At 45.3% G+C, this 25,960-nt stretch overlaps 2 protein-coding genes across 3 annotated transcripts in view; one reads left to right on the forward strand and one right to left on the reverse strand.

The window, feature by feature from the left end:
- SLC45A2 (solute carrier family 45 member 2) overlaps positions 1-18,067 on the forward strand; it is a 31,782-nt gene extending 13,715 nt beyond the window's left edge. The window contains exons 3-7 of one of the 2 annotated variants that reach the window (XM_044241536.1): positions 5,533-5,858; positions 10,907-11,050; positions 11,718-11,841; positions 17,185-17,399; positions 17,818-18,067. In XM_044241536.1, the coding sequence (XP_044097471.1) occupies positions 5,533-5,858; positions 10,907-11,050; positions 11,718-11,841; positions 17,185-17,399; positions 17,818-18,039 (1,031 nt within the window). In that variant the 3' untranslated portion in view covers positions 18,040-18,067. Of the gene's footprint in view, positions 1-5,532; positions 5,859-10,906; positions 11,051-11,717; positions 11,842-17,184; positions 17,400-17,817 lie in introns of those variants that run through there. The other variant, XM_044241543.1, reaches the window with a different exon arrangement.
- Positions 18,068-20,059: 1,992 nt separating this feature from the next.
- Positions 20,060-23,326, reverse strand: RXFP3 (relaxin family peptide receptor 3). The gene has a single exon (XM_044233037.1). The coding sequence runs from the start codon at positions 22,675-22,677 to the stop codon at positions 21,298-21,300; it is 1,380 nt and encodes a 459-aa protein (XP_044088972.1). The 5' UTR covers positions 22,678-23,326; the 3' UTR covers positions 20,060-21,297.
- Positions 23,327-25,960: the final 2,634 nt, after the last annotated feature.

A 25,960-nucleotide genomic window follows, 5' to 3' on the forward strand; every position in this document is an offset into this window, starting at 1 on the left:
GGAAATGTAACATCTGCCCGTCAAGCCGTTCATTCTTCTGAGGCTGGCTGTGGTCTGCGTGTGACAGCGTGGCCTGGTTCTGCAAAGGAGCCAGCTGGATCACTGGACCACTGTAAAGGCTCCTCATCAGACATTGGCTGATATCCTCTAGATGTTCCAGCTTACGGTTTGGGTTTGGCCAATAACCTGGTGATTAATCCCAGAGGCCCCAATGAGACTGACGGTGGCAGAGAAAGAAATGTTGTCTGGATGCCGATGTGGGAGTCGATATTGGCCTTTGTTGCAGCTGACTTGGCTTTGTCTTGGGGACTGTCTTTGAAGATAAAATCCTTAGCTTAAGCAGAGGCAGCAGAAAGGAAAGCTTTCAGTGAATCCTTACAGCCCTCTGCTGGTCTTTGTCATATCTGAGGTTGTTTCTATCCAGAGTTTTAATACGGTGCCTACAGAGTAATTACCCCAATGGCCCACTCTTCCTTCAGGATACGTTTTCTTGTAACATTTAACTACATCCTATAATAGCTTTGGAACAAACGAAACAGTTTTGCCAGATTTATTTTTTTTCTCCCTCCCTAAGAAAAGAGAGGATCCAAAATTCTCTAAATTACTGGAAGCAGGTGTCTGAATTTTGCTCAACAAATTATCGAGGGAACTGACAGGGAAGATATAAAGAATGGTTTCCCCACGTTCCTGCAGGTTGTGCGTGTGTGTGTGTGTGAGATTAGCAAAAGAAAAAGTGTTAGGTTAGATATAAATCTGGTTAACTTTCTACAGGGCAGTAAAACTATAACTCCCCTGTCATGTTTTTTGGGGTAATTCCTCTATCAGGCTACAAAAACATAATCAAATTGTAGAACCCTAATAATGTCTGCAAATTAATCTCAATTTTACACAACCGCTCATCATTGTACTTGGTCAGTTTTGCACTGTTGGTGACGATTTTGGTCAAAAATCCCGTTCCCTGAGAACGTCAGGTAAGGGTGGAGCAGAGTTGATTAGAACCTGTTCCCTGGGGGTGCCTGGCTGGCTCAGTCATTAAGCCTCTGCCTTCAGCTTAGATCATGGTCTCAGGGTCCTGGGATCAAGCCCCGCATCGGGCTCTCTGCTCAGCAGGGAGCCTGCTTCTCTTTCTTCCTGCTGCTTCCCCTGCTTTGTGCTCTCTTTATCTCTCTCTCTCCCTCTCTCTGACAAATAAATAAATAAAAACTAAAAAAAAAAAAAAAAAAAGAAACTGCTCTCTTACCCGCCTACGCAGAGTGATGTTTAGACCGGCCGCACCGGCATCCCTGGGGAAATGGAAAGACCATACCCTGAATCTTTAAAACCAGAACCTGTGCTATAAATTCAGTGTCTGCCCTCAAAATGTATATGTGAGCCCCCTAAGCCGCAATGTGATAGGGTCAGGAGGTGGCGCCTGTAGCAGGTGGTTAGGTCACGAGGCCTCCTGAGTGGGATTAGCGCCTCACCAGATACCCCGTCTGCTGACTCCACAGTTGCCGCTACCCACCCAGCCAACACAACGGGGAGAAATAACTCTTGGTTGTTTAGAAGCCACCCGGCTTCTGGCATTCTTGTCACATAAACCCAAACAGACCAAGGCACTCTGCATTTTAACAAGATGTCCACATGATCCACGTGCAGATTAAGGTTTAAGAAGCACTGCTCTAGACTGATTTTTTTTTTTTTTTTAAATCGGGCACTTACCATTGTTAAATCAGGCACTTTCCAGGTTTGGGATCCATTTTCCTTCCACTATACTTCCCACTTGCCCTGCTCGGTCAGTGGTAGGCCCAGCTCATCCCCCAGAAAGATCCCTGGATTCTAATCACTGGGCAGATTGTCCCCCTGATGCAATAGTCCTCTCTCTCCCACTTCTGGGGAAAGCTTTGGAGTCAGGGTTTCTGGAACAAGTCTAGAGGGCCCTCGGTTTGGGTCCTGGTGCTGCCGTGTGTTGTCATGTTAGCAGTCACAAAACTCAAGCAAGGGAGTTTCACCACCCCCAGAAAGCACACGGTGGGGGCGGGGCGGGCGGGGGGGATTGAAATCAGGGAAAATTCCAAATCCCTTCTTTCCATTCTGTCCCCTGTCACTTAACCACTGTAAACCATTGGCTTTCAGATCGAATTCAACCAGACGAGTTTGGAACAGCCTTTTACCTCTAATATCTTTGATATACTGAACTCTTATGAACTTCATTGCTAATCAAGAGGAATCCTATAATAATTATTAATAATCAACATCATCTTGGTACTATTAACTAGGTGCCAGAAACAACTAAACTCTACAGAACTCTGTACTCTGAGTACCCAGGTCACAGTTTCAGTATCATTTTCTTTCTTTCTTTTCTTTTTTTTTTTTTTTTTTAAGATTTTCTTTATTTGAGAGAGAGAGAACAGGAGCAGGGAGAGGCGCAGAGGGAGAGGGACAAGCAGACTCTCCACTGAGCATGGAGCCCAATGTGGGGCTCCATCCCAGGATCCTGAGATCATGACCTGAGCCAAAGGCAGACATGTAACCAACTGAGCCACCCAGGTACTCCTTTAAAGATTTTATTTATTTATTTGACAGAGAGAAAGATCACAAGTAGGAAGAGGGGCAGGCAGAAAGAAGGGGGGGGAACAGGCAGGGGCCTAACCCACTGAGCCACCCAGGCCCCCAGTTTTTTTTTTATTTTAAGTAGCTGTTTAGGGGCCTCTGGGTGGCTCAGTGGGTTAAGCCTCTGCCCTTGGCTCAGATAATGATCTCAGGGTCCTGAGATTGAGCCCCGAATCGGGCTCTTTCTGCTCAGCGGGGAGCCTGTTTTTCCCACTCTCTCTGCCTGCCTCTCTGTCTACTTGTGATCTCTCTCTCTGTCAAATAAATAAATAAAATCTTTAAAAAAATAAATAAAGTAGCTGTTTACTCACCTGCTTCTTCCACTTTGAATTGCCTTCTGGGGAGGAATGGAAGGGGTGCTGCGTCTCCTTTACATCTGCATGCCCAGAAGCTCGGGCATCTATTTAGTGCTCAACAGTATTTATTGAAGTATGCTAAGCCAGCAGACATCAAAATAGACTAGGAAACCTTCCAGTTGTAGGACTCGATCCTTCTAGTCAATACTGAACATGAATTCATCATTAGATTTATGCCCGTATATTTGCATCCATAAAATAGAGCCACCCTTCTATTGCACAGTGGATGATTCATCTCACATATAAATACTTCTAAATGGGCAGGGGTCTTTTATTCTACATTTCCCTTGCTCGGTGGAATGGTAGCTGAGAAGGGAAGAGGCATAAATGACAGGAGAACTAAATGACAATATGACAACCATTGATCTGGTAATGAATGATGAACAGTTTCAAAAAAAGAACGTGTAAGTTTTTCATAGGATTACTTTAGGTCAGAGGTTCTCAACCAGGCGTCATTTTGCCCCCCACATGACATTAGGCAATGTCTGGATGCATTTTTGGTTATCAGACTGGTGGAGGAGTTGTTACTGGCATCTGGTGGGGAGAGCCCAGAGATGCTGCAGACCACCCTGTAGGGACAGAACAGCCCTTCACAACCAAGAATCCTTCAGCCCCCAAGGTCCTGGGTGCTGAAATTGGGAAATCCTGATTTAGATAGACCCTCCAATAGCGCTGGGAATTTAGTACATCTTAATTGGTTGATTGCTTGGCTCCGCCCAGGACCTCTGATACCCTGGGCGTCTCCACCACGAGATAAAGGGAGTCATTGTCTGATAATGATTCTGAGTCACCATGAGTCCCAGAGAGGCCCTCCAAATCACAGCCGGGTGTGGCTGGCTCAGTGGCCCCTCCTTTCCCTCACAGCCTGGGACCCACCATCCAGGTCAGGTCCCCACACGTGTCTTATCTGTTTATGGATATGCCCATCATCCACAGCTGGACCATATATTCCTGTTGGCAGAAGACATGTACTTTTGACCTCATTGCACCCAGTCTGCCACTGTCTCCCATAGTTCTGTCTTATAATGCCTTGGCACTCAGGGCAGGACAACGATTCTTTATTTTGGAAATCCATTGGTTAACTGTTAAATAGTTGGTCGCCTGTAAATATCCTCTGCAGTAAATTGCAACTAACCAGAATGTAGCGTGACCAGAATCGCCCCTGCTTCCAACATTCGAGATAAATTAGGAGTCATGGTATTTGACATTGACGCTTGTGTTCCTGGGGTCAGGGTTTATGTTGGGTATTTAGGGTTAGAATTAGAGAATCCCTTAAGTTCTCTTTTCTTCCTTGATTCCCTGGCTTGTGAGGGTACTGTCTTTTTCTGGGAAATAAGATGGAGACTTCACTGGCCCAAGAAAAATAAAGACAAAAACAAAGCTTTTTTGTCCAGGTGGCTCTCTGTGTTTGGGAAGGCATGATGGGCAGTTGACGTGGAAAGGTTGACAGGGTGATCGGCCCTATATAAATTTGTGACACAGGTAGGTGGTGTGTCTGGCATCCCTCTCCTTACTTCCCCCAGCACCCTCCCACCCCCAGAAGTGCCCCCCACCTCGCGTTTTTTAGAACCACTGACACCTGCCACCATCCGAAGAGCACTTAACTACTTTGGCGCTGGGTAATACAGTGTCTTGCCCAGGTCAGGGGCTCTTGTGTTTCAAAATCTAGCAAGAATGAATCACTACTAATAGGATTTCAAATATTAGACCATTAGAGGGCAGGATTGATTTGGGGAAGTCCTTCCTCACTGTTCCTTAAATCACACTGTCTTTAGCAAAAGCAGGTAAAATGAGCAAAGGAAAGACTTCAAGTCAAAATCCCGTCCTGTGAGAAGACAGTAAGATCTTTTAAATTCATATTTCACCTTTTGTTATTCACTGGAAAAAAAGTTCCTTTATTTTCAAATAGAGGAAAGAAGGCAGAGTCCAAAGATGTTTGGTCTTGGCAAACCTGCACCACACTAGGAAGCTTATTACCAGATAAATGCCAATACAAATAATTTTACTGCAGTCAGAAGTTGGTTTTCCCTAGGGCTCTTTAAGGGCAGGACTTTTAGTTTCGAAGCAGTTTAGAGTGTGCAGTTTAGAAAGGCCACAGGGTTTCTGATGGTGGCAATGTTTGTGTCTGGCACTAGTCCATTTTCCAATCAGTCCTGATTTAGATAGACCCTCAAATAGTGCTGGGAATTTAGTACATCTTTTGGTTGATTGCTGCAGCTCAGCCCATGACACGCTGGGCATCTCCATGATGAGAGAAAGAGAGTCATTGTCTGATAAAGATCCTGCGGCACCAGGAGTCCCAGAACAGCCCTGTGAACCACAACCAAGTGGGGCTCTTCTATCATTACCCCCACGTTATGAGTGAGGAAGGCCAAGGGCACAGCAAGCACATGCCAGAACTGAGTTTAAACCCACGTTTTGTGGTTGCAGATGTCTTGGCCTCCTGCTATGTTAACTCTGTCATAACCAGGTACCTCTGCGGTGCTCAGGGAGCTTTCCCACGGAAGGGCGGGGGTCGCCGGACACCATGGAAAGAGAAGATGGTTTGCTAACTATGCTAACACAGACTTTTCTTGCTTTCTAGGTTTTGGAGGTGCCCTGGGTTACCTTTTGGGTGGCATCGACTGGGCTCACCTGGAGACAGAAAGAGCACTGGGCACAGAATTCCAGGTCATGTTCTTATTCTCCGCCTTGGTGCTCACTCTGTGTTTTATTATTCATCTCTGCAGTATCCCTGAAGCCCCACTTAGAGATGTCACAAAGGACATATCCCCACAGCAAGCCCCCCAGGACTTTGCATTGTCATCAGACAAAATGTACCAGTATGGGTCTATTGAGAAAGTCAAATTTGGTTCTGTAAACCCAGAACTGGCATTGCAGGGAGAAAAAAACAAAAATTCTGCTGGACAGGTAAGAGGCAAATTCTTTTTTTCTTTACTCAGGAAAAATATCCTTGGTCTTACTCCTCCTCCTCCTCCTCTTCCTCCTCCTTCTTATTCTTTTTTAACCATTCTTTGTTTCGTTTGCTTATTTGATGTGAAAAGTTTGATGTGAAGTCTAAAATGAATCCTCCAATCCCCTATAGCTCTTATTCCTTTGAATTAAAACTTTAAGAATGTGTGCTTTTCCCCCTGATCTTCCTCTGACCCTTTTCAGTGCATCAAAGTAGGGAAGATGATGAAGCCAGTTCCAAAATGTTAGACCATGAGAGAAGCCTGGAAGCATCTTTAGGCCTCAGGAAATAGCTTGACTTCTTAGATTGGGACTATAAATTTGTCCCTCCAAATTAATGCATCCCTGGGTTGGTAACTGGGTTGGGCATGTTGAATTTGTATTTCATCAGTTGATTAAATATTTCTTTTAGGCCATTTTTGGTGAACTGGTCAGTGAATTAATTAGTTTAAAAATTAAAAAAAAAAACTCTACTAAATTACAGAGAAATGGAACTAGATTAAGGGGAAATTGTCAGAGAGAAGAGGCTAGAACTATGCTGACCAATACATTGGCTTCTTGACCCATACAGCTATTTAAGTTTAAATTAATTAAAATGGAATAAATTAAAATGTCAGGTCCTTAGTTGTGTTTGCCATATTTCAAATGCTTAAGAACCCCTTGGGGCTAGGAACTACATTCCAGGACAGTGCAGATATAGAACATTTCCATCACTGTAGAAAGTTCTGTTGGACAACACTGATGGACAGCTGCTTCCTCCTTCAAGCTGAGTTTAATGGCACTACGTCAGCTATATAAGCACAAAGGATGCCCTCACTGGCGAAGAGGTTGTAGAAAACCTAGGTTTAAATCTTGATTCCTCTAGCTAACTGGCCTGTGTTATTCATTCAACAACTACCAGGCACTTGCTGTAAAGAGCCCAAAGATTAAGAGAGTATGGGTCACCTCGGTGGCCCAGTCACTTAGGTGTCCAATTCTTGGTTTGGGCTTAGGTCATGATCTCAGGTTGGTGAGATCAAGCCCCTCATTGGCATCAGGCTCTGCTCTGAGCATGGCGCCTGCTTAAGAGTCTCTCTCTCCCTCTCCCTCTGCCCCTACCCCCATGCTTGCAGGCACTCTCTAAAAAAAAAATTAAAATTAAAAAATTAGGAGCATAGGTGTTCAAATCCTGCCTCTACCACTTCTAGAACACATGACCTTGAGCGTTTACATTTCTGTAAAATGAGAAAGTCATTCTATTTACCTACAAGTGTTTTGTGCTGATTCTATGACATAAGCCATGCAAAACTTACTTAGATTGGTTCTTACCACATAGTAAAGTGTTAACTACAAGTGCCTATTATGAGCCAAGCAGAATGCTGAGCCCCTCACACACCAACAGGGAATAGACTTAATCTGTGCTCCAACAGAACTTTCATACGTGCTCAGTGAGTCTCTGTGAGATCAACTTCTTTTGATGGGTTGGCCTATTTTCCAGGATTATTGGGTTGTTCAACTAAGATAAAGCATTTAAAGGTGCTTTTTAAGCTTTATATGACTATAAAAACATTATAGTCATTATTTAGTCAACACACTACTTTGGGTACCAAGTATGTACAGAGCATTACTAGGTATTTAGGGATCATAAAATTGACTAATCTGCTCCCTATACTCAAAGACTTACAGCCCTAACAGGGGACATAATAAGCCATTTATACCATTACTTACATTCCAAGGTGGAATGTAACACTTCCCAAAATGAGGGTGGTGATGCAGTTGGAGAACTGGGACTAATTTTTTTTTCAACGGCAAGAGGAGGCCTGAATTATTTCAGGATTCAAACTGGATCCCATAAAATTCATCTGCAGTTCCTCCGTGCTATCATTGCTTACTTCAGCCTTTCAGTGGTCTCCTTTTGAGTGCGTGCTCATAAAGTTCTCCTTCCCACTCTTGGCTCTGTACGTTTTTCACGTGTAAATCCACCACCACTCAACCTCCAGTTGACAAAGGTGCAGGATACAAGCAGTAGAGCAACTCCCAAGGGCCCTGTGCCATGGAGAGGGCTTCTCCAAGGGAACTGATGAGTCCTAGAATAAGATGCCTTCTGAATGTTCCTTCTGAGTGGAAATACCCAAAGTGTTTGAATATTTACAATCCCAGCTTTTGCAGAAACACTAGACACAATTTGAAAGCTCATATTTGTTTTTCGATGAAAGGAAAAGTTAGATTAACAATGAAAGTAGGATGAAAATTACGTCTAAGGCAGAAGCATAAATTAGTATTTGGAAAGAGGATGAATACTTGCTGGCCACATTCACTTTTTAGAATTTTGCATTTTTGGAATGAAAAGAAGGAAAGGCATGAAACTTAGGCTATTGCTGTTTAAAGATTTTATTTCTTTACACTCAGCACAAGGCTTAAACCTACAACCCTGAGAACAAGAGTTGTGTGTTTTACCAACTGCACCAGCCAGGAAACACTGTTTTTGGTTCTCTACCTTTAGCTTCTTCCTATGGTCAAATAAAAAGTAACAGTCCTGCATTGAGTTTCTTTTTCAGTCAGCATTTATTTTGACAGTTACTATATTTTACATGCAAAAAGTTATTTTTCCTAATTCCAAAGGAATGTCTATGCTTTTTAAATACTGACTAGGTATGGTTGTCCCCAGTTATCTGAAGTTTCACTTTCCAAATTTCAGTTGCCTGTGGTCAACCGCCATCTGGAAGCAGATGACCCTTTTGATTTATCATCAGAAGGTCAATAGTGGGGACGCCTGGGTGGCTCAGTGCGTTAAGCCTCTGCCTTTGGCTCAGGTCAGGATCTCAGGGTCATGGGGTCGAGCCCCGCATCAGGCTCTCTGCTCAGCGGGGAGCTTGCTTCCCCCCTCTCTCTGCCTGCTGCTCAGCCTTACTGTTGATCTCTCTCTCTCTCTCCCTCTGTCAAATAAATAAAATCTTTAAAAAAAGGTCAATAATAATAGCCTAATGTATGTCATCCACCTCATTTCATCTCATTCCATAAAAGCTTTCTATCATCTCATGTCATCACAGGAAGAAGATGGAGAAGAACAGTTGGTGCAATGCAATGATGTATTTTAGGAGGGAGAGATCACACTCACAACTTTTATTATAGTATATTGTTGTAATTGTTCTATTTTGCTATTAGTTATTGTTGTTAATCTCTGACAGTGTCTAATTTATAATTTAAACCTTATCATTAGTATGTGTACATATGAAAAAACATAGTCTATCTAGGGTTTGATACTATAGGCTGTTTTAGGCATCCAGTGGGGGTCTTGGAAGGTATTCCCCATGGATATGAGTGGGAATGACTGTGTAAGATCATTTATTTATTTAACCTATAGGCATACTATGCCAAGTAGGTTAAATACTAAAAAAATGACAAATTAAAAAATCAATTTACATAAAAAATCTACAATAAGTAAATGTATTTTTCCACAATAAATGTTGAAGGGAAAAGCATTGTTATATGAAGTTAAGAGTTATAAAACAATATGTTGTTATAGTTAAAATAGAAATTCCCAGGAGACCACCTTATAAATAAACTAGCCAGGACTCAATTTCCTTATGTCAAGACTCAGAACAAATAAAAATCTGACAAGAAAGACCTAATCCCCCACCATGATTGATGTTTATAGTCTCAGTGTCTTAATATTCCCAGCGTTTCTTTCTTCTGTTATAAAACAAGATGCCAAAAGCGCTTTTATTCTTTGTATTTCAAAACAGTTGTGTCAATAGTTCAACATTTCTCATTTTCTCAAGGTTTCTGATACAAAAACAAAAACAGTGTAGCCTTTTGTTTCAACACAATTTAAGTCTAAATTAAAGAATGTGGATATGTGTATTCATTGTGTGTGTAGATGTGTGTGTGTGTATTCTATACTGTCTTCACCTCTGACTCCATATAGGGCTCATTTACATGTGCTGGCTCATGGCAGGAGCCATGAAAAAAATAAACTGGAAAGAGGGACCTGAGAAAGAGCAGGCAGCTGCTTGGCTCTCTGTATTAGTTTTCTGTTGCTACCTAGAAAATTACCTAGAAAATTACCTCAAGAAGCTTAAAAGCATATTTATTATGTCACAGTCCTGTAGGTCAGAGTTCTGGGTGGGCTCAACCGGGTTCTCTGCTTAGGGTGTCACAAGGCTGAAATCAAGTTGTTGATGGAAGTGCATTCTCATCTGGAGGCTCAACTGGGGAAGAATCGGCTTCCGAGCTCATTTAAGTAAAACCCAGCTCCCTGTGGTTGTAGGACTGAGGTGCTTCTTTTTTTTTTTTTTTTTTTTTGTTGGCTGATGGCCAGGAGTCACTCTCATCTCCTGGAGTTTACTCTAAGGTCCCTTCATTGGGTCTCTTCCACCTTTAAAGCCAGTAACCCTTGTGCTTTGAAATTCTCTAACTTCCTCTTCTGCTCCCACCTACAGAAAATTCTCTGCTTTTTAAAGGACTCATGTGATCTGGTTAGAGTACCCAGATAATCTCCCTTTTGATTAACTCAAAGTCAAGAAATTAGTAACCTCAATTATATCTGCAAAATCCCTCTTCCATGTAATATAACATAATTATGGGGTAACACCAGGGGACAGAGTTCTTGGGGCCATCTTAGAATTCAGTCTAACACACTTTCAGACTCAAGAAATCTAAGAATTATAATCATCCAAGGGCAAGCTTAGATCTGTGAGCTCTGTCCTGATGTAGTGGTTTTGTCATTCAAAGACAGGATGTTAGATATTTGTTCCATCTTGGCCCAAAGCAAGTTCTATTTGCAGTTCCTTTGCCCTTAAGTTTCCAAAGCTTTATTCAGGGCCTGAATGTACTCAGTATCCACACATACTTAACAGAACACCTCCTATAAGATCTCTCCATGGAAACCTTGGTGCTGTGCCCAGAAAGTGTGATTCCGTGGGGATAATCGACTGACAAATGTGCAACATGGCTGTGTGCTCTGGCTCACACAGCTGGCTGCATGTCTGCCCTGAAGTTTACACCGGTTTCATGTTTTATTCCAGTCTAGGAAAGCGATGACCATGAAGTCACTGCTGAGGACGTTGGTGAACATGCCTCCCCACTACCGCTGCCTTTGCATCAGCCACTTCATTGGATGGACCGCCTTCCTGTCTAACATGCTCTTCTTCACAGATTTCATGGGCCAGGTAATAAACATGTCTGTGCAAAGACTCATTGACTTGCACATCACTCCCTTGTTCAGCACCTGTCGAGTTTCATCTTGGCTCACCCCTAGGATGGGCACAGTGAGAGTATAAGAAAGAGTACCTTCAAAGAGCTGTCTTACAGACAGGAGCTGGAGACAATTTACTGCACCCAAGACATCTCTATGGGACCAGCACTTGATCAAATACAGCAGACAGGGAAGAATCAGTGTGAGCTGCAGCTGTCATGGCAGGCTCAACAAAGGAGGTTTAGTATGATCCAGGCCTCGAAAGGTGAATAGGAGCTAGACAGAGAAGAGGGAGAAAACATTCTAAGCAGGAATAGGAATGGCACGTGTGGTGATGAGTCAGAAGCCTGCCGGTTGTACCCGAAGAAGGGTGGCAGGGTTGCCTAAGTCAGGCAGGATCCAGGTGTTAGGCGGAAGGAAGGGTATTAATGATCCGGGGAAATGCTGCTTAGACTTGATGGCATTAGGACTTCCTGAAGGTCCTTGAGTAGAAGTGTAAGAGGAAGAGAGGGGTGATATGCTCATGGGAGAGTGAGCTCTGTGTCCTGGGAAGCTGTACAGGGATGGAGAAGCAGAGCACTTAAAAGGGAGTCCCTACCACAGTGCATTTGTATCTCAACGTTCCCAAATCTCTCTTTCAGATTGTGTACCATGGGGATCCCTACAGTGCACACAACTCCACAGAGTTTCTCATCTACGAAAGAGGGGTTGAGGTTGGATGTTGGGGCTTGTGCATCAATGCCATGTTTTCCTCGCTTTATTCTTGTAAGTCTCTTCCTCCTGAAAGTATCTTCTAGAGGCCTCTGGTCTAGCAGAATTTTGGATTTTATATTTTTATATTTATTTTCTGCTTTTTAAAATACCAGATCCTGGGACACCTGGGTGGCTCAGTTGGTTAAGCAGCTGCCTTCGGCTCAGGTCATGATCCCAGCGTCCTGGGATCAAGTCCCACATCGGGCTCCTTGCTTGGCAGGGAGCCTGCTTCTCCCTCTGCCTCTGCCTGCCATTCTGTCTGCCTGTGCTCGCTCTTGCTCCCTCTCTCTCTCTGACAAATAAATAAAATCTTTAAAAAAAAAAAAGTAAAATAAAATAAAATAGAATACCAGATTCTTGGGTTCCCTGGGTGGCATAGGCAGTTAGGCATCTGACTCTTGGTTTGGCATAGGTCATAATCTTAGGGTCATGAGATCAAACCCCATGTCAGGCTCCTTCTTCAGTGTGGGGTCTGCTTGGGATTTTCTCTCCTTCTCCCTCTGCCCCTCACACTCATGCTAGCTTTCTCTCTTTCAAATACATAAATCTATGAAATAAAATAAAATAATAAAATAAAATACCAGATTCTTGATAATTATATGGAGATCAGAAAATCTCTTCCCTTAGAAAGGACCATAAGATGTATTCTCTTTCCATACTGAAGTCTATGTTACTTTCCTCATTGATTATTTTTTCCTTGGAGTTCATGGGTTCTTGATCAAAGTTCCCCGGAAAATAAAAGGAAACCTTGGAAACCAGATGGTGAACTGTGAGATGCACAAGGGCTAGAGTCCCAGCACTGAGTACTGATTAGCATCAGGTCTGTGTTCTATTGGAGTTAGGTCACTGGTGGAGCTTCATATATACACAAATATAGCTTATTAGATCTGTAGATGACAGGACATAGGAGGGATGGTTAATATGCTAGGTGACAGAACTAACATGCAAAATGACCTTAGCTCAGGTAGGGAGGAAGGTATGTCACAGGAACACTGTTCCAGAATGGAGGGTGACAACTTTCTTTCTCAGGTACCAGCTTTCCATGGGGACTGAGTCCATTAGCCCCCACTTAGCCACATTTCGTTTGTAAAGACACTGCACACAAAGAGAGTCCTGTGATTGGTTTTATTTATTTATTTATTTATTGGTGTTTTTTTTTTTTTTTTAAAGATTTTATTTATTTATTTGACAGAGAGAGATCACAAGTAGGCAGAGAGGCAGGCAGAGAGAGAGAGGAGGAAGCAGGCTCCCTGCGGAGCAGAGAGCCCGATGCAGGACTCCATCCCAGGACCCTGAGATCACGACCTGAGCCGAAGGCAGTGGCTTAACCCACTGAGCCACCCAGGCGCCCTATTGTGTGTTTTTTTTAAAAGATTTTATTTATCTAGTTTATTTGAGAGAGAGAGAGAGAGCACTGGGGAAGGAGCAGAGGAAGAGAGATAAGCAGACTCCAAGCTGAACACAGAGCCTGATGCAGGGCTTAACTCCAAGACCCCTCAGATGACCAGAGCTGAAATCAAGAGTCTGTCGCTCAACAGACTGAGCCACCCAGGCACCCCTGTGATTGGTTTATTATTTTTTTAAATATTTTTATTTAATTATTTGACAAAGATCACAAGTAGGCAGAGAGGCAGGCAGAGAGAGAGAGAGGAGGAAGCATGCTCCCCATGGAGCAGAGAGACCTATGCGGGGGCTCAATTCCAGAACCCTGAGATCATGACCTGAGCCGAAGGCAGAGGCTTTAACCCACTGAGCCACCCAGGCGCCCCCCTGTGATTGGTTTTAAACAATCCTAAACTAATGTACTATAACCTTAGTCTCATTTGGTGCCTGCCAATGTATATGGACATCTCCAAGATCTGTATGGATTGAATTAAGTGAAATAATCTAGCCTATAAAATGTAATCAAGTCTCCCCTTTGGGATGGAAATTGGGCTACTACTAATAATGGAAGCTCCTCCTAGATTGTGGGGAAATAGCTGGCCCCCAACTCGAGCTCTAAGCTTTGGGCAGGCCCAAGGGATAGCAGGGTTATGGCCCGTGTGGGAGAGGGGGAAGTATTGGAGGGTGATCCCTGTTACCATTCTCAGGGGCACTCATTCTTGAGTGGGGGCAGGAGAGGGAATGCTTCTAGTGTCCCCTTGTCTGACTTCCAACTAGCCACAGCACAGCAGGAAACCTGCTTCAGGGTCAAAAAATCTCCTCAAAATATAGCACAATTGGGAAAAGTGCAATTGGGAAAAACATGTAAGGAATTCATGAACCCAGTAATCATGAAACAGTAAACTTTATTATTTTAAAATTTATGATAACCAAATAATAGTGGCTTAAAACTTATATTTCCCCTCCCCACTCCCTACCTCCCACTCCCAGGGGGTATGAACAAAGAAAATCACAGGAGGAGGGTTTCAAACACTTAGAATAGAATCAGAGAGTAATAGACTAAAAGGGTCTCTTCATTCCTCTCAGTCCTTTTGTGCTTTCAAGACGTGGGAAGACTATTTACTACCACCCTCGTTCTTGTAAGAGGAGCCCACTTTTCCACAAATAATATGCATTTTAGTTTTGTGTCAATACTTTTTTTTTTAATATTTTATTTAATTATATGACAAAGCACAAGTAAGCAGAAACAGGCAGACACAGAGAGGGGAAAGCAGGCTCCCTGCTGAGCAGAGAGTCCGATGCGGAGCTCCATCCCAGGACCCTGAGATCATGACCTAAGCCAAAGGCAGAGGCTTAACCCACTGAGCCACCCAGTGGGTTGACACCCCTGTGTCAATATTTTTTTCTCAAAGAATCCCTATTAGGGACATTCCATTAATCTAGTCTTAGTTCCTCTGTGAATTAAAATGCATATTATTTTTAGGCCCTTTTGAGTTAAAAGCCCTGTGTACAATAAATTATTATTTGAATAGTTTCCCAAAGTTATATTAACGTATCAATCTATGGGATCCCTTTCACTTGAATTAGAACTAAATTTTATTTATAAATTACCAGCCAGCCGTTAAGGATCTTCAGGGACTCTCTGTGACCTTAAGACAAAGTCGAAGTCCTGAACCTGGTGTTCCAAGATTCCGAGTTTGGGTCCCGGTCATGCTTTGACCTCTCGATCCCCGTTCAGATTCACTGCCCCTGAGGACTCACTCACTACACAGACTTTCTCAGCTCTGTGTTATTTCCTACTGCTTTTGGTTTCTCCTTCTCCAGATGCTCTCTCTAATTCCACATCTAGACAACTGCTAATTGTGCTTTTAGACTCAGGCCCAGTGGACCTTGTCTGTTCAATCTTCCAAGTTCTCTCCCCCTGCACTCCAGCCCACCCTGAGCAAAATCAATCATGTCCTTCAGTTCCAGAGCGCACCCGCTATCTTGGACTCATCGTATAACATCATATGCGGATCTAGAATTTCTATCCAGATGGAGTTTAGCAGGCAATCTGGCTGCTGGGGTGGAGGGTGAGGGATGGTATTTTCAAGTTCCTTTTGCATAGCGGGCATACTTAGATCCATGAAAACAGCAGTATTAAGTACTGAAATGTAGCCAATTTTTCATATCCAACACTCCTACTCATAATCGATGCTTAAATCTGTCATTTACCTCCAGTTGTAACGAGAGACACACTGTGAGGACATACCGTAACTCGGTATTAGACCCAGTGGAAGGCAAGTCAGCTTTACCCTTACACTGACTGATTTCTCCTCAGGGATAAAAGATTCTTTGCTTGGCTTCCAGTATTTGTTCTGAAGTTGCTTGTATTTCCCAATAGCTCCTTATGCTTCTTTGCCCTCCTCTTGGCTAGCCGACACACTGGATGAGAGCATTTCTCCAGTGAACACTGATGATGTTTTTTAGGTACCGAGGCACCTAGATTACATTTTTTGTATAAATATAATCATTAAGCAAACAGAAGCTGACTTAGCTCTAGATGGCTTTTTCTCTCCACCTTGACAACAGCCCCCTAGGGATGATATGAACTGAGTAGAGGAAGCAATGGTGCCCACTTGTCATTTTCACATGTCCTTAGTAGAGGAAGCAATGGCGCCTACTTGTCAAGCTCTGACTTCCATGGGATGATCTGAAACAGTGTTTAGTTTCATAATTGAATCAATTGTAATACAGATTAGGTTTCCTCTCTCTGTGATGCGAGTCCAACAGTTATTTGGTTAGATAGGGAGAATGTCATTCTTGAATAGACACACTCCAGGTCTTTGTCAGTCATCCCCTGGGTTCATATGTTCCAGTAGGATGGCCAGGAGAAAGATGAGAGAGGGAGCCTATGGATGAGAAACAGCCACTTAAAACAGAGAGACTGGAGGGTTTTTAAGGGAATTTTCCTACCATGGTGGAACACAGAATGAAACATTTTAAAGCAAAAAAATTTCAATTTTTAGGAATGAACTCTACTACAGTACTTTTAGGAGCAAGCCAGATTTACTTGCTGGGAGGGGAACCTCCTTAAGAGATAACCATCTTGCTGGTGCCTGTATTTGTTGAAATAACAATACCCACCATCAATCATTAACCGGATGGTCTTCCTGTGCTGGGTACTGGGGCCTCAAGCTTTGGATCTCACTTGATTCTGACAACAACCACAAAGAAGGGTTTTACTAGTCCCATTTGTTTGTTTGTTTGTTTGTCTTTTTAGGTTTCTTTTGGATGAGGAAGTTGAGGTTTTGACAAGTGAAGGGAATGGACTGATGGGGAGGGAGCCTATAATGGGGTGGCACTGGGTACAGAAAGGACCCCTCCCCAATGGAGAAGTGTTGGCAAGTCAGACAACCTGCCTGTCCATAGACAGAGAACTTTCTTTGGCTTCCTTCTTTGGCTGCAGATGACATTCAAATGCAGGAGGGCGGTGGGGGACGGGGGAGAGATAACTTGCATCATTCTTAAAATCTGGTGGTTTCAGTTTCCTCCAACCTGACTTTGGGCCATGTGGCCAAGATGGGCCTGGATTGTTGTTTGTGTCCTGTTAGGCCAGACTCTGAATCAGAAGGATCCACGCTCCTCCCACACCTTGCACCCCCGTCACGCCCACAGTCCTATAGCCAAGGTGACCTTTCCCACCACCTCTTTGCATCCTGGCGCTCTTCAGCTGCCTGGTCCTTATTTGTGGGAAAAAAAAAAATCAACCTCGGGAGGCAATTTCCAGCCCTCTGTGTGCACAGGATTTAAAACTGATTCCAAAAGCCAGCTGTCTTTAAGCACAGATAAGGAGGTTCTTTTGTTCCATATTCAGTATCAAAGGAAAACTCCTTAGAAAAAAAAGTGAATTTGAAAAGAAAAGATTGTCTGAAATTACAAAATATTATGAGGAACTGCTCACCGTAATTTCTTTCTTTCTTCTCCCCACAGACCTTCAGAGACCTTTGGGACCCTACTTAGGGTTAAAGGGTCTTTACTTCCTGGGGTATTTTCTATTTGGCCTGGGGACGGGATTGATTGGACTTTTCCCTAACGTCTACTCCACCCTGACTATGTGTACCTTGTTTGGTGTGATGTCCAGCACTCTGTACACTGTGCCCTTCAGCCTCATTGCCAAGTACCACCGTGAGGAGCAGGACGAGAAGGTATGTCATTGAACCTCATCGGAAGGCCAGGGGGGTGCGGGAGGACAGGGGAGGGCGAGTTGGAGAATAAGGGTCTTGAAACAGCAACTCTAAAATGCCCAGCCAAATGTAATGATGGTCTGGCCAAAGCATGACCAACTTCCCAGCCCGCACCCTACTCCTTACGTGGAAGCCCTGCACCCCCGGAGAGCAGCAGAACAGGTACCATTACCCTCTGTTATCTGATTAGGAAAAGGGGGCTCAGGAATGCTGAGAAACCACCCCATCATCACACAGAGAAGAGGAAAGGGGAACCTGGGGATTCTGACAATTGCCCCAATGTCCCCTGCAGCTGCAATATTTCTGGGCCCCCCATCCCAATGGCTGCCCTGAAGGACGGTTCATGTAGAGTAAGTGTGTTCCTGCATTTCCCTTGCAGAGACAGCAGGCCCCAGGATGGAGCCTGGACAGCGATGGGAGAGGGCAGGGCCTGGATTGTGCTGTCCTCACCTGCATGGTGCAGCTGGCTCAGATCCTGGTCGGAGGTGGCCTGGGCTTCCTGGTCAACAAGGCTGGGAGCGTCATCGTGGTGATCACGGCCTCTGCAGTGTCGCTGATCGGCTGCTGTTTTGTGGCTCTCTTTGTTAGATACGTGGACTAGGTCAATAAACATTGTCCCTACCCTCAGACACTGGGAAGTCCATGGCAGGAAATCAATCTCTTTCTTTGGCTCTACAGTTTTGGGGTCTGCCCGTTGGATGCCCTGTGTTATTACTTCAGCGTCAGTGGTCTGCCCACATCTCACTTTCTGCCAGCTCTCTGCACAACAGTTTCCAGATTTCAGGCATTATGCATCTTAGAAAAGACTGGGATCGGCCTCCATTCACTGGGGCAAAAGCTGAGTGTGGGAGAGAGCGCCTCCATCTCAGGATATTTCTGGCTTTGACCAAACTTGAGAAGCAGACTAGTTCTACACACAATTGGGTTTATTCTATCATGTGTTGTGTTTTTTCTAATTAGAGGTCCGTATTTTGTCAGAGGGTCGTATTTTTCGTTAATTCACCAATTCTCAAAATATTGCTGATGATTTATTTTATGATATTAATTTATTCATATTTAATTCGCTCATACAGACAGATAGTCCCTGACTTAACAATAGTTGGACTTAACAAAAAAAAAAAAATTTTTTTACTTTATGGTAGTTGGACAGCAATGCGCATTCAGTAGAAACCCATACTTCAAATTTTGGAATTTTGATCTTTCCCAGGTGATATGCCGTATGACCCTCTCTCTTGATGCCAGGCAGTGGCAGCCATAGCTCCCCGTCAGCCTCACGATCACAAAGGTGAACATCTGGTACATTGACAACCATTCTGTCCCCATAGAGCTATGTTGTTTTTTTCACTTTCAATACAGTATTCAATAAATTACACAAGATAATCAACCCTCAAAACCAATCTGTATTCCAGTCTTCCCTCCTCTGTCTCCTTCACATTAACTATTCTAGAGCTGCAAGGTCATGACTGAGTTAGAGAAATGATCAGGGACAATCAGTCCCTGCTCCCTTCCCTGTAAATGTGGGATGATGATGAGCAAATGCCCAGAGGACCCCACGTGACTTGGTACCCTACATTTATTAAAAGAGACAGCACCAAGCTACCCCTCTTGCTTTACCCAGCTGTCTTTGACCTCTGTAAGGTTTTAAAATGGAATTATTTGCAGACTTCAATGTTTATTTCCTGATCCTTTCTCCAAAGACTGTTCTGGTGATTGAATATTTTGAAATCAATGAATGGGTGAGCTAGGAGGGTGACCTGCAGCAGAGGACCCTCTTACCAGGACCCTAAGAAGTTAAGAGTTGTCATCTCTGGCCTACCACAGGGTATGATCTTTATTATGACTGAAGCTCTTTTCAGCTGGAGCACTGGATGGGCTGCTGGCTTGAAGAAAGGAGCCAGAGCCCCCCCCCCCCCCCGCATCTACCCACCCCATCCCCCTTTTACACATGCATGCACACTCATTCAAATATTCAAATAAACACTCTGCTCTTTTAACTCAACTCCAGTGAGGTCTGAAGGAGAGGATAGAAGTAAATTTTAAAAGTCTTTAACCACCTTTGGGAACTCAAGTATTTGTTCTGAGAATACCAACAACATGTTCTGTCTGGAACAAAAATGTTCTATTCTCAGACAAACAAAACAAATAAAGGAACATCTAAATTCTGAACAGAAATCCCAGGAAATTCTGTAGAAGAAAAGGAAGCTGAACTGCTTTATTTCCTGCTCCCTCCCCCCATGCAGCTGACAGGCCAATCTCCAACCTTTAATCATTGCTTTTCTTCAGCTTCAAATGTCCTCTCTATGTCCCTGCTGCCCATCTAAATCGCCATTCCTGCCCATCTAAATTGTACCCATATTTCTAGGTCCATCTCAAGTACTGTTTTGGTGAGGAAGTCTCTGAACCCCCAGCAGAGCTAAGCTTTCCATCCTCATGGACGCACTTTCCTGTAGCCATTGTTATGACATTCAGCTCTTCTTTCAGTGACTTAGTTGCCTTGTGGACATGACTTGTGTCTCCTTTTAGATGTCAAAATCATTAATGTTTCTAGCTTGTATATGTCATCTCAGCAGCCAATACAGGGCTTGGCACACACTGGCACTCAAAAACATAAAATAAATGTGGCCATTTCCTAGTTTGTTTATTTATTTATTTTTGTCTCTGTGGTAGATGGAAGTCATAATCTTAGTTTTCTGTCTAAGCCTTCAAAAACCTTGTCGGAGCCATCCCTCCACTGGTTGGTTCCGAGCCTCTATCAAATGGATGTCCGGATTTGCGAAGAGTGGGGGCGGGGAGGGGAGTGCCGCAGAAAAGTCCCCACCCGCAGGCCTGTCTGCTCAGAACTTGTCAAGTTGCTCCAGGGCACAGCTCGCCTGCCCCGCGCAAACTGGAGCACGTAGTGTGTTTCCAGGGGACCCGCTCCGCCCTCCGGGAACCGGGACATCCCCGCTGCCAGCGCCTGGCGCACTCACTTTCTGCTCGTTCACCAAGTGAGCATGTCAGCTCCCCTTTTCCTATAGAGGCCGTGACCGGATGAAGTCTCTATTCAGCCCCTCTCACCTCTCTGCACCGGCTTCCTCCCGCAGTGCCGCCACTCCCCCGCGAATCTCTAGCGCGTGTTGGAGACAAGTATTTTGCCTCGGTGACACCTAAGCACAGAGTCGCGGTCCGGCTCCCGCGCACCCACCGGCTCTGTCCGGGATGATGAACGATACAGTGGCTCCATGGGAGGTACCCCTCTCGCGGTGCCTTTCTCTGGATGGCGGATCTGGATTGTCAGTACTTTCTGGCGACTCTGAAAAAGTTTCTTATTCCCAAACTAGGTCCCCAGCGCAACCACGCTGCAAGTCAGATGGCGCTGTGGCGGTCTCGCGCTCGAGGCGCAAAGGAAAGGTTTTGTGGGCGGCTCGCCCGGTTGGATGCACTTTGAAGACCCCTTCAAGAGCTCCATGAAAGTCGTTGGAGTAAATGCTCTCAGTTGTTAGCGCATCTCTGGCTGAGCTCCACTTCCTTGTGCCCCAATTTCTCTACATTCCTGATTGCTTTCTCCGCTTCTGGGCGTTCTCACCCTGCCCAGTGTTGAGAGCTTAAGGAGAGGAAGAAGTCTATGTGGGGAGAAGGGGACGCAGTGAGTCTGACCTCGGCCCCTTTCCCAGCGTCCTCTCTCCACCTGGTTTGAAGCCTTCCCTCACCGCAGACGGCCTCCCCTGCCCCGCCATTTCACAGGCTGTTCCTTTAGGCTTCTCCCGGTCCTAGTCCCTCCTACCTCTCCTCCGATGGGCCCCCAGCATCGCCTAATCCGCTTTCCTCTTTCCCCATCCGGGGAAGGCCACTTTGCAGTGACTGCGTCCCCTGCCCCCAGTCAGTAGGCGGAGCTGCTGGGCAGCGGGTCGTAGCGCCCCCCGCTGTAGACCACCACGCCAGGCGGGTAGTAGACCAGGTCAGGCTCCGCGGTCCGGTGGAGAGGTGCCAGGGCCTGTAGCCCCTGCTCCTCGGGCTCTGGCTTGGTGGTGGCCGTGAAAGGGCGCATGCTGGTCAGAGAGGGGGACGCGATGCGCCACAATAGACTCTTGAGCGCTTTGCGGAACTCGCGGCGCACCAGGCAGTAGAGGATGGGGTTGAGACAGCTGTTGGAGTGAGCCAGGCATACGCTCACCGGGAACGCATATACCTGGCACAGGAAATACTCTTGGCTGAAGGGCACGGCGTTGAACTTGATGAGGATGCTCCAGGTGGTGAGAGCCTGGTTGGGCAACCAACACAGGAAGAAGGATAGGACCACGATGGTCACAGATTTGGTGACCTTCGACCGTCTCCGGGTGCTGGCTGCGGCCAGGCCACCCTCGGCCGCTGAGGCTCCTCCTTCGGTCCCAGCCACACGGCGGTCGGAGATGAAACGCACCAGCAGAAGATAGCACAGGCTGGTGATGCACAACGGAAGCACGAAGCCTAGCAGCACCTTCTGCAAGTGGTAGAGGCCCAGCCAGAACTGTCTGTCTCCGCCCAGCAACTTGTCTGGGAAGCGCACCAGGCACAGCTCCTCGCCCATCACCTTGATGGTGGTGGAGAAGATCGCGTTGGGCAACGAGGCCAGCGCGGCCGAGGCCCAGATCAATACGCACAGTGCTTTGACTGAGAAGCAGCAGCTGTCCCTCAGGCTTTGGCCGCAGCATTCGCCCCGGCCATACCCTCGGGTCCGGTGGCTCTTAAGAGCGGACGCCACCGAGTGGTAGCGCGCCACGCTCATGGAGGTGAGGAAGAAGACGCTGGCGTACATGTTCATGGACGTCACTATGGATACGATCTTACACATGGCCTTGCCGAAGGGCCATTTGAAGTCAAGAGCGTTTTCCACCGCCCAGAAGGGCAGGGTGAGTACGAACTGAAAGTCTGTCAGCGCCAGGTTGGTGACAAAGAGGTTGATGGAGGACTTGCGCCATCCCTGCTTACTCTTCATCAGGTAGAGCACCAGCAGGTTGCCAGTCAGCCCCAACGCGCAAACCACCCAGTACACCGCGCTGATGAGGATACGCACCCGGGACTCGGTGTCCGCACTTTCTGCCCCGCCGGTGCCCGGGGGATGCCCCGGCGCCGCGCCGTCAGGCAACTCCAGCCCCAGCTCCCACCACAAGTCCTGGAGCTGCAGCGACGACGCGTTGCCGCTGGTGTTGGCCGCCTGTAGAAGGTACGGGATCAGACCATAGAGTTCTGCGAGCTCGTTTCCGCCAGCCTCCTTATTCATGGTGACTGTCGTGGCTGCGGCGACTGCCTCCACGCGCAGGTGCCTCTAGGTCATGTTCGGGGAGGGCGGAGGGCAGAAGTGAAGACCAAAGGGGGTTCTGTCCCGGCGAGGGCGCAGGGCGTGCGTGGGAGCTTTCAAAGCCGCATCTGTAGATAGCCCCCGGGAACTGGGTGCCAAAGGCTCTCCCCGCGCGGGGTACACAGCCTTGGGGGCCAAAGTTGTGCTCGGCGTTTGTTCTGGAGGGGAGATCTAGAACTGAGCAGCGCAGCTCCTGAGGCGAGCGGTGGGCATCCAAGGATTCTCTGGCCAAGGTGGGAGTCTCTGGTCCTTGCTGTACGATCCAGACGTTCCCCTCACTGCCTTTTTTGGGCACTAGCTTATACCCATACCCAACCTGCCGCTCAGGACCGCTACAGGGGGCTCTCTCCTTCTCTTTCAAACCTTTCTCGGTTTCTCTGCTGCTGCTGCTTGGATGAGGTTTCTGTCCCTTGAAAGGAAGAGAGAGATAGGAGAGTTCCGTCTACCTTGCTCTGACCCCCTGGAGGTCTTTCGATGTCGACCTCGCTGCCTCGCGCATTCATCTCTCCACTGTTGTCAGCTCCCAGTGAGTTGCCCGCGGCGGCCACCCGAGTTATATTCGCACCCGCAAAGCCAGGGCTGCGGGCTCCCATGGAGCATGCGTAACTCGCGCGCGGACAAGAGGGGGGCGCTTTCCGAGGTGCTGAACTTCGCCACGCCCGCCTCGGGGAGGGGGAAGAGGTGGGTAGCTGGCAGAGCCCACCAGCTGATTCCCCCTTTCCACTTCAAAGTTTCAGGAGATGGTTGTAACCCTTTATTTTCCCATGTTGCTGGAGAAAGTCGGCTTTGATTTGCGATCCCTTTTTCTTTCTTATTCCAAACGTAAACAGGTATTAGAATTTTTTTTTCTTTCTTCCTTACTCCCACTTTATCTTTGAAATGATCCCATTCGATGAAAGGCGTTTCTAAAACTTCACGCTATGTTGCCCATTTCTATTGTTGAAAGCAATGAGTAACCTCTTTTCAAGCCCAAACCTTAAGTCCGATGATGGGCTTTAACCGGATACACAAAAACACAAGCTCCACGTCTTCTATTTGGTGCCTGTGGCTGTCAGGATTTTCAAAGCCATCCTCGTATAGCAAAACTCTGGGTTCAAGTGTTGCCCTCTGCCTTTGGTATATTCTTAGAACTGAGGCTAAGCAGAGACTATATCATTGGTGAGCCGACTTCATGGACACTAGGTACCACCGGTCCAGCTCTCAGCCCAAAGCTCTTCCACAAATTGTTTACCCACATGACTCTCTTTACCTTGATAGATTGGAATAGAGGATTCCATAAGGCTATTTTTGGACTACCAGCCCCTTACTCTGACAACTGTTATGATCAGAACTCTTTAGCAGGTGTTTTTCAGACCAATGGGAGTAAATGCTAAGGAATCTTCTAAGTTATTTTGGACAAGGGGAACAGGTGTAAGCCATTTGAATTACTTCTCAGATTGCAGTTTGTTTCAATGCCAGTTCAACTGCTCTAGTGTAAATCGCAGTTTTTAAGGGTGCATTTAAGAAATTTGAAATGTTTTCCTCGCTGTCCCCCATAAAACTGAGATTAAAAAAAAAAAATCTTAAGCATGGCTCTCCTCTCTCCCGCAGAATCCACAACTTTACTTACAGATCTCGAGAGGATGTGACTTTAAAGCAGAGGCGAGATTAAGCTACTAGTTAAAAAAGAAATGTGATACCCAAAACATACGAGGGGAAGCCGAAACAGTCTGGCTGGATTCCAAAGCGAGAACCCAGTTCCAAGCCCAGAACACGCTTCACTACAGACTCTGGACTTCTCCACTTGTCCGCTAGAGGGCGTCAGGGCTTTAGTGAAGGAATGAACTAAAACCAAACCCATTTTCAAACAGTTCTAATCTAGAGAAGCTCAGCGATGTTGGGACAATACAGAGATAAGAGGTGTCCCCAAAGGCTCCCAATCCACAGGGTGCCTTTGGGGACACCTCTTATCTCTGTATTTTTTACTAGTCTCACCTTTGAGCTCACTTTTAACTTCATGTTTTACCAGTTCTTTCTCCATCAAATTTTTATCTCTCCTTTCTTTAAAAAAAAGTTAAAAAAAATATTTCAAGGTGCTGTTGAAAAACAAGGAAGACTAGGGCATACCCTGGTTTTCACGTCTGTAAATGGAAGGAATTATAGTTTCAAATATTCTGAGGCTCGGTACTAAGCAGGTGACATCAGAGTCAGGTAGGCAACTTGCTTAAAAAATATAAATTACAACTCTCCCCCCAGCCCCACGCTGACCCAGAGACTCTGATTCTTAGTGGATTTGAAAAGGGCCCAAGACTCTACATTTTGAAGCCTTCATCCAGATGATACTAATTTTTTCCTAAGTTTGGGAACATCTGGACTTTTTTTTTTTTTTTCTGATTTTCCATGTAAAAAAAATTAAGTTCCCCAAACTTTATCACACTAGGACGGGAAGCAAAGGAAGAGAAGGTGGTCTTGGCAAGTTTTCCTAAAATCACATTTTAGGGCCCAACCATGACATTTTCTTCATTGTCGGACTTGAGAGGGCAGGTGCTCTTGAGGTACACCAGGTCTTGGCTGGTCCTAAGTGCTATTCTCCAAGAATGTTGTCAGATACTTCTGAGCCTAGAATGTTCTTCATTTTCAAATCTGCTCTCTGGAAATGAACCAGAGATCATGTTCAGGAATTTGTAGTATCACTTAACTAAGCCTTTGTTATGGAAGCAAAAATCCACTTTCAAATAAAAAATGACATTTTCCAATATGAACTAAAGATATTTTAGACCATTTACTTAAAAGCATGAGCCATGCTTTTCTCAAACATCATCTAAAAAATTGAAGGACAGAAACATTAGTTGTGGTCAAAAATCATTTAGGTATATAAGATCATAATCCAAATAATGTAAAATATAACAAACAGGTAAGTAAAAGTTAGGGTGTGAGTTTGGGGGAACCTGTTATCACGTGGATTGTTTGTTCTGGGTAGACTTTAGCAAAATGGAAGAACTTAAGCTCGATCTAAATGAGGAGACAGGAAATTACAGGAGTCCAGTTAGAGAGCAGATACAGAATCGTAATTCTGAGATTCTATAAAGCAAAGTGCATTTTCAGATAGAACCCATTATTTTCAACATTCTTTTAGAATATGTGTAGTTACTCCTCACTGTGCATTATTTTTTTTTTTAGTCTGCAGATATAACAGATTTTTATTTTACCATAATTATGAATTGAG

This window comes from Neovison vison, chromosome 1 (genome assembly GCF_020171115.1).
Source record: "Neovison vison isolate M4711 chromosome 1, ASM_NN_V1, whole genome shotgun sequence".
Taxonomy (NCBI): domain Eukaryota; kingdom Metazoa; phylum Chordata; class Mammalia; order Carnivora; family Mustelidae; genus Neogale; species Neogale vison.

What these genes read in the sequence shown, in the direction of transcription:
- RXFP3 (XM_044233037.1), bottom strand. Translation starts at nt 22,677, where the DNA reads ATGAATAAGGAGGCTGGCGGAAACGAGCTCGCAGAACTCTATGGTCTG.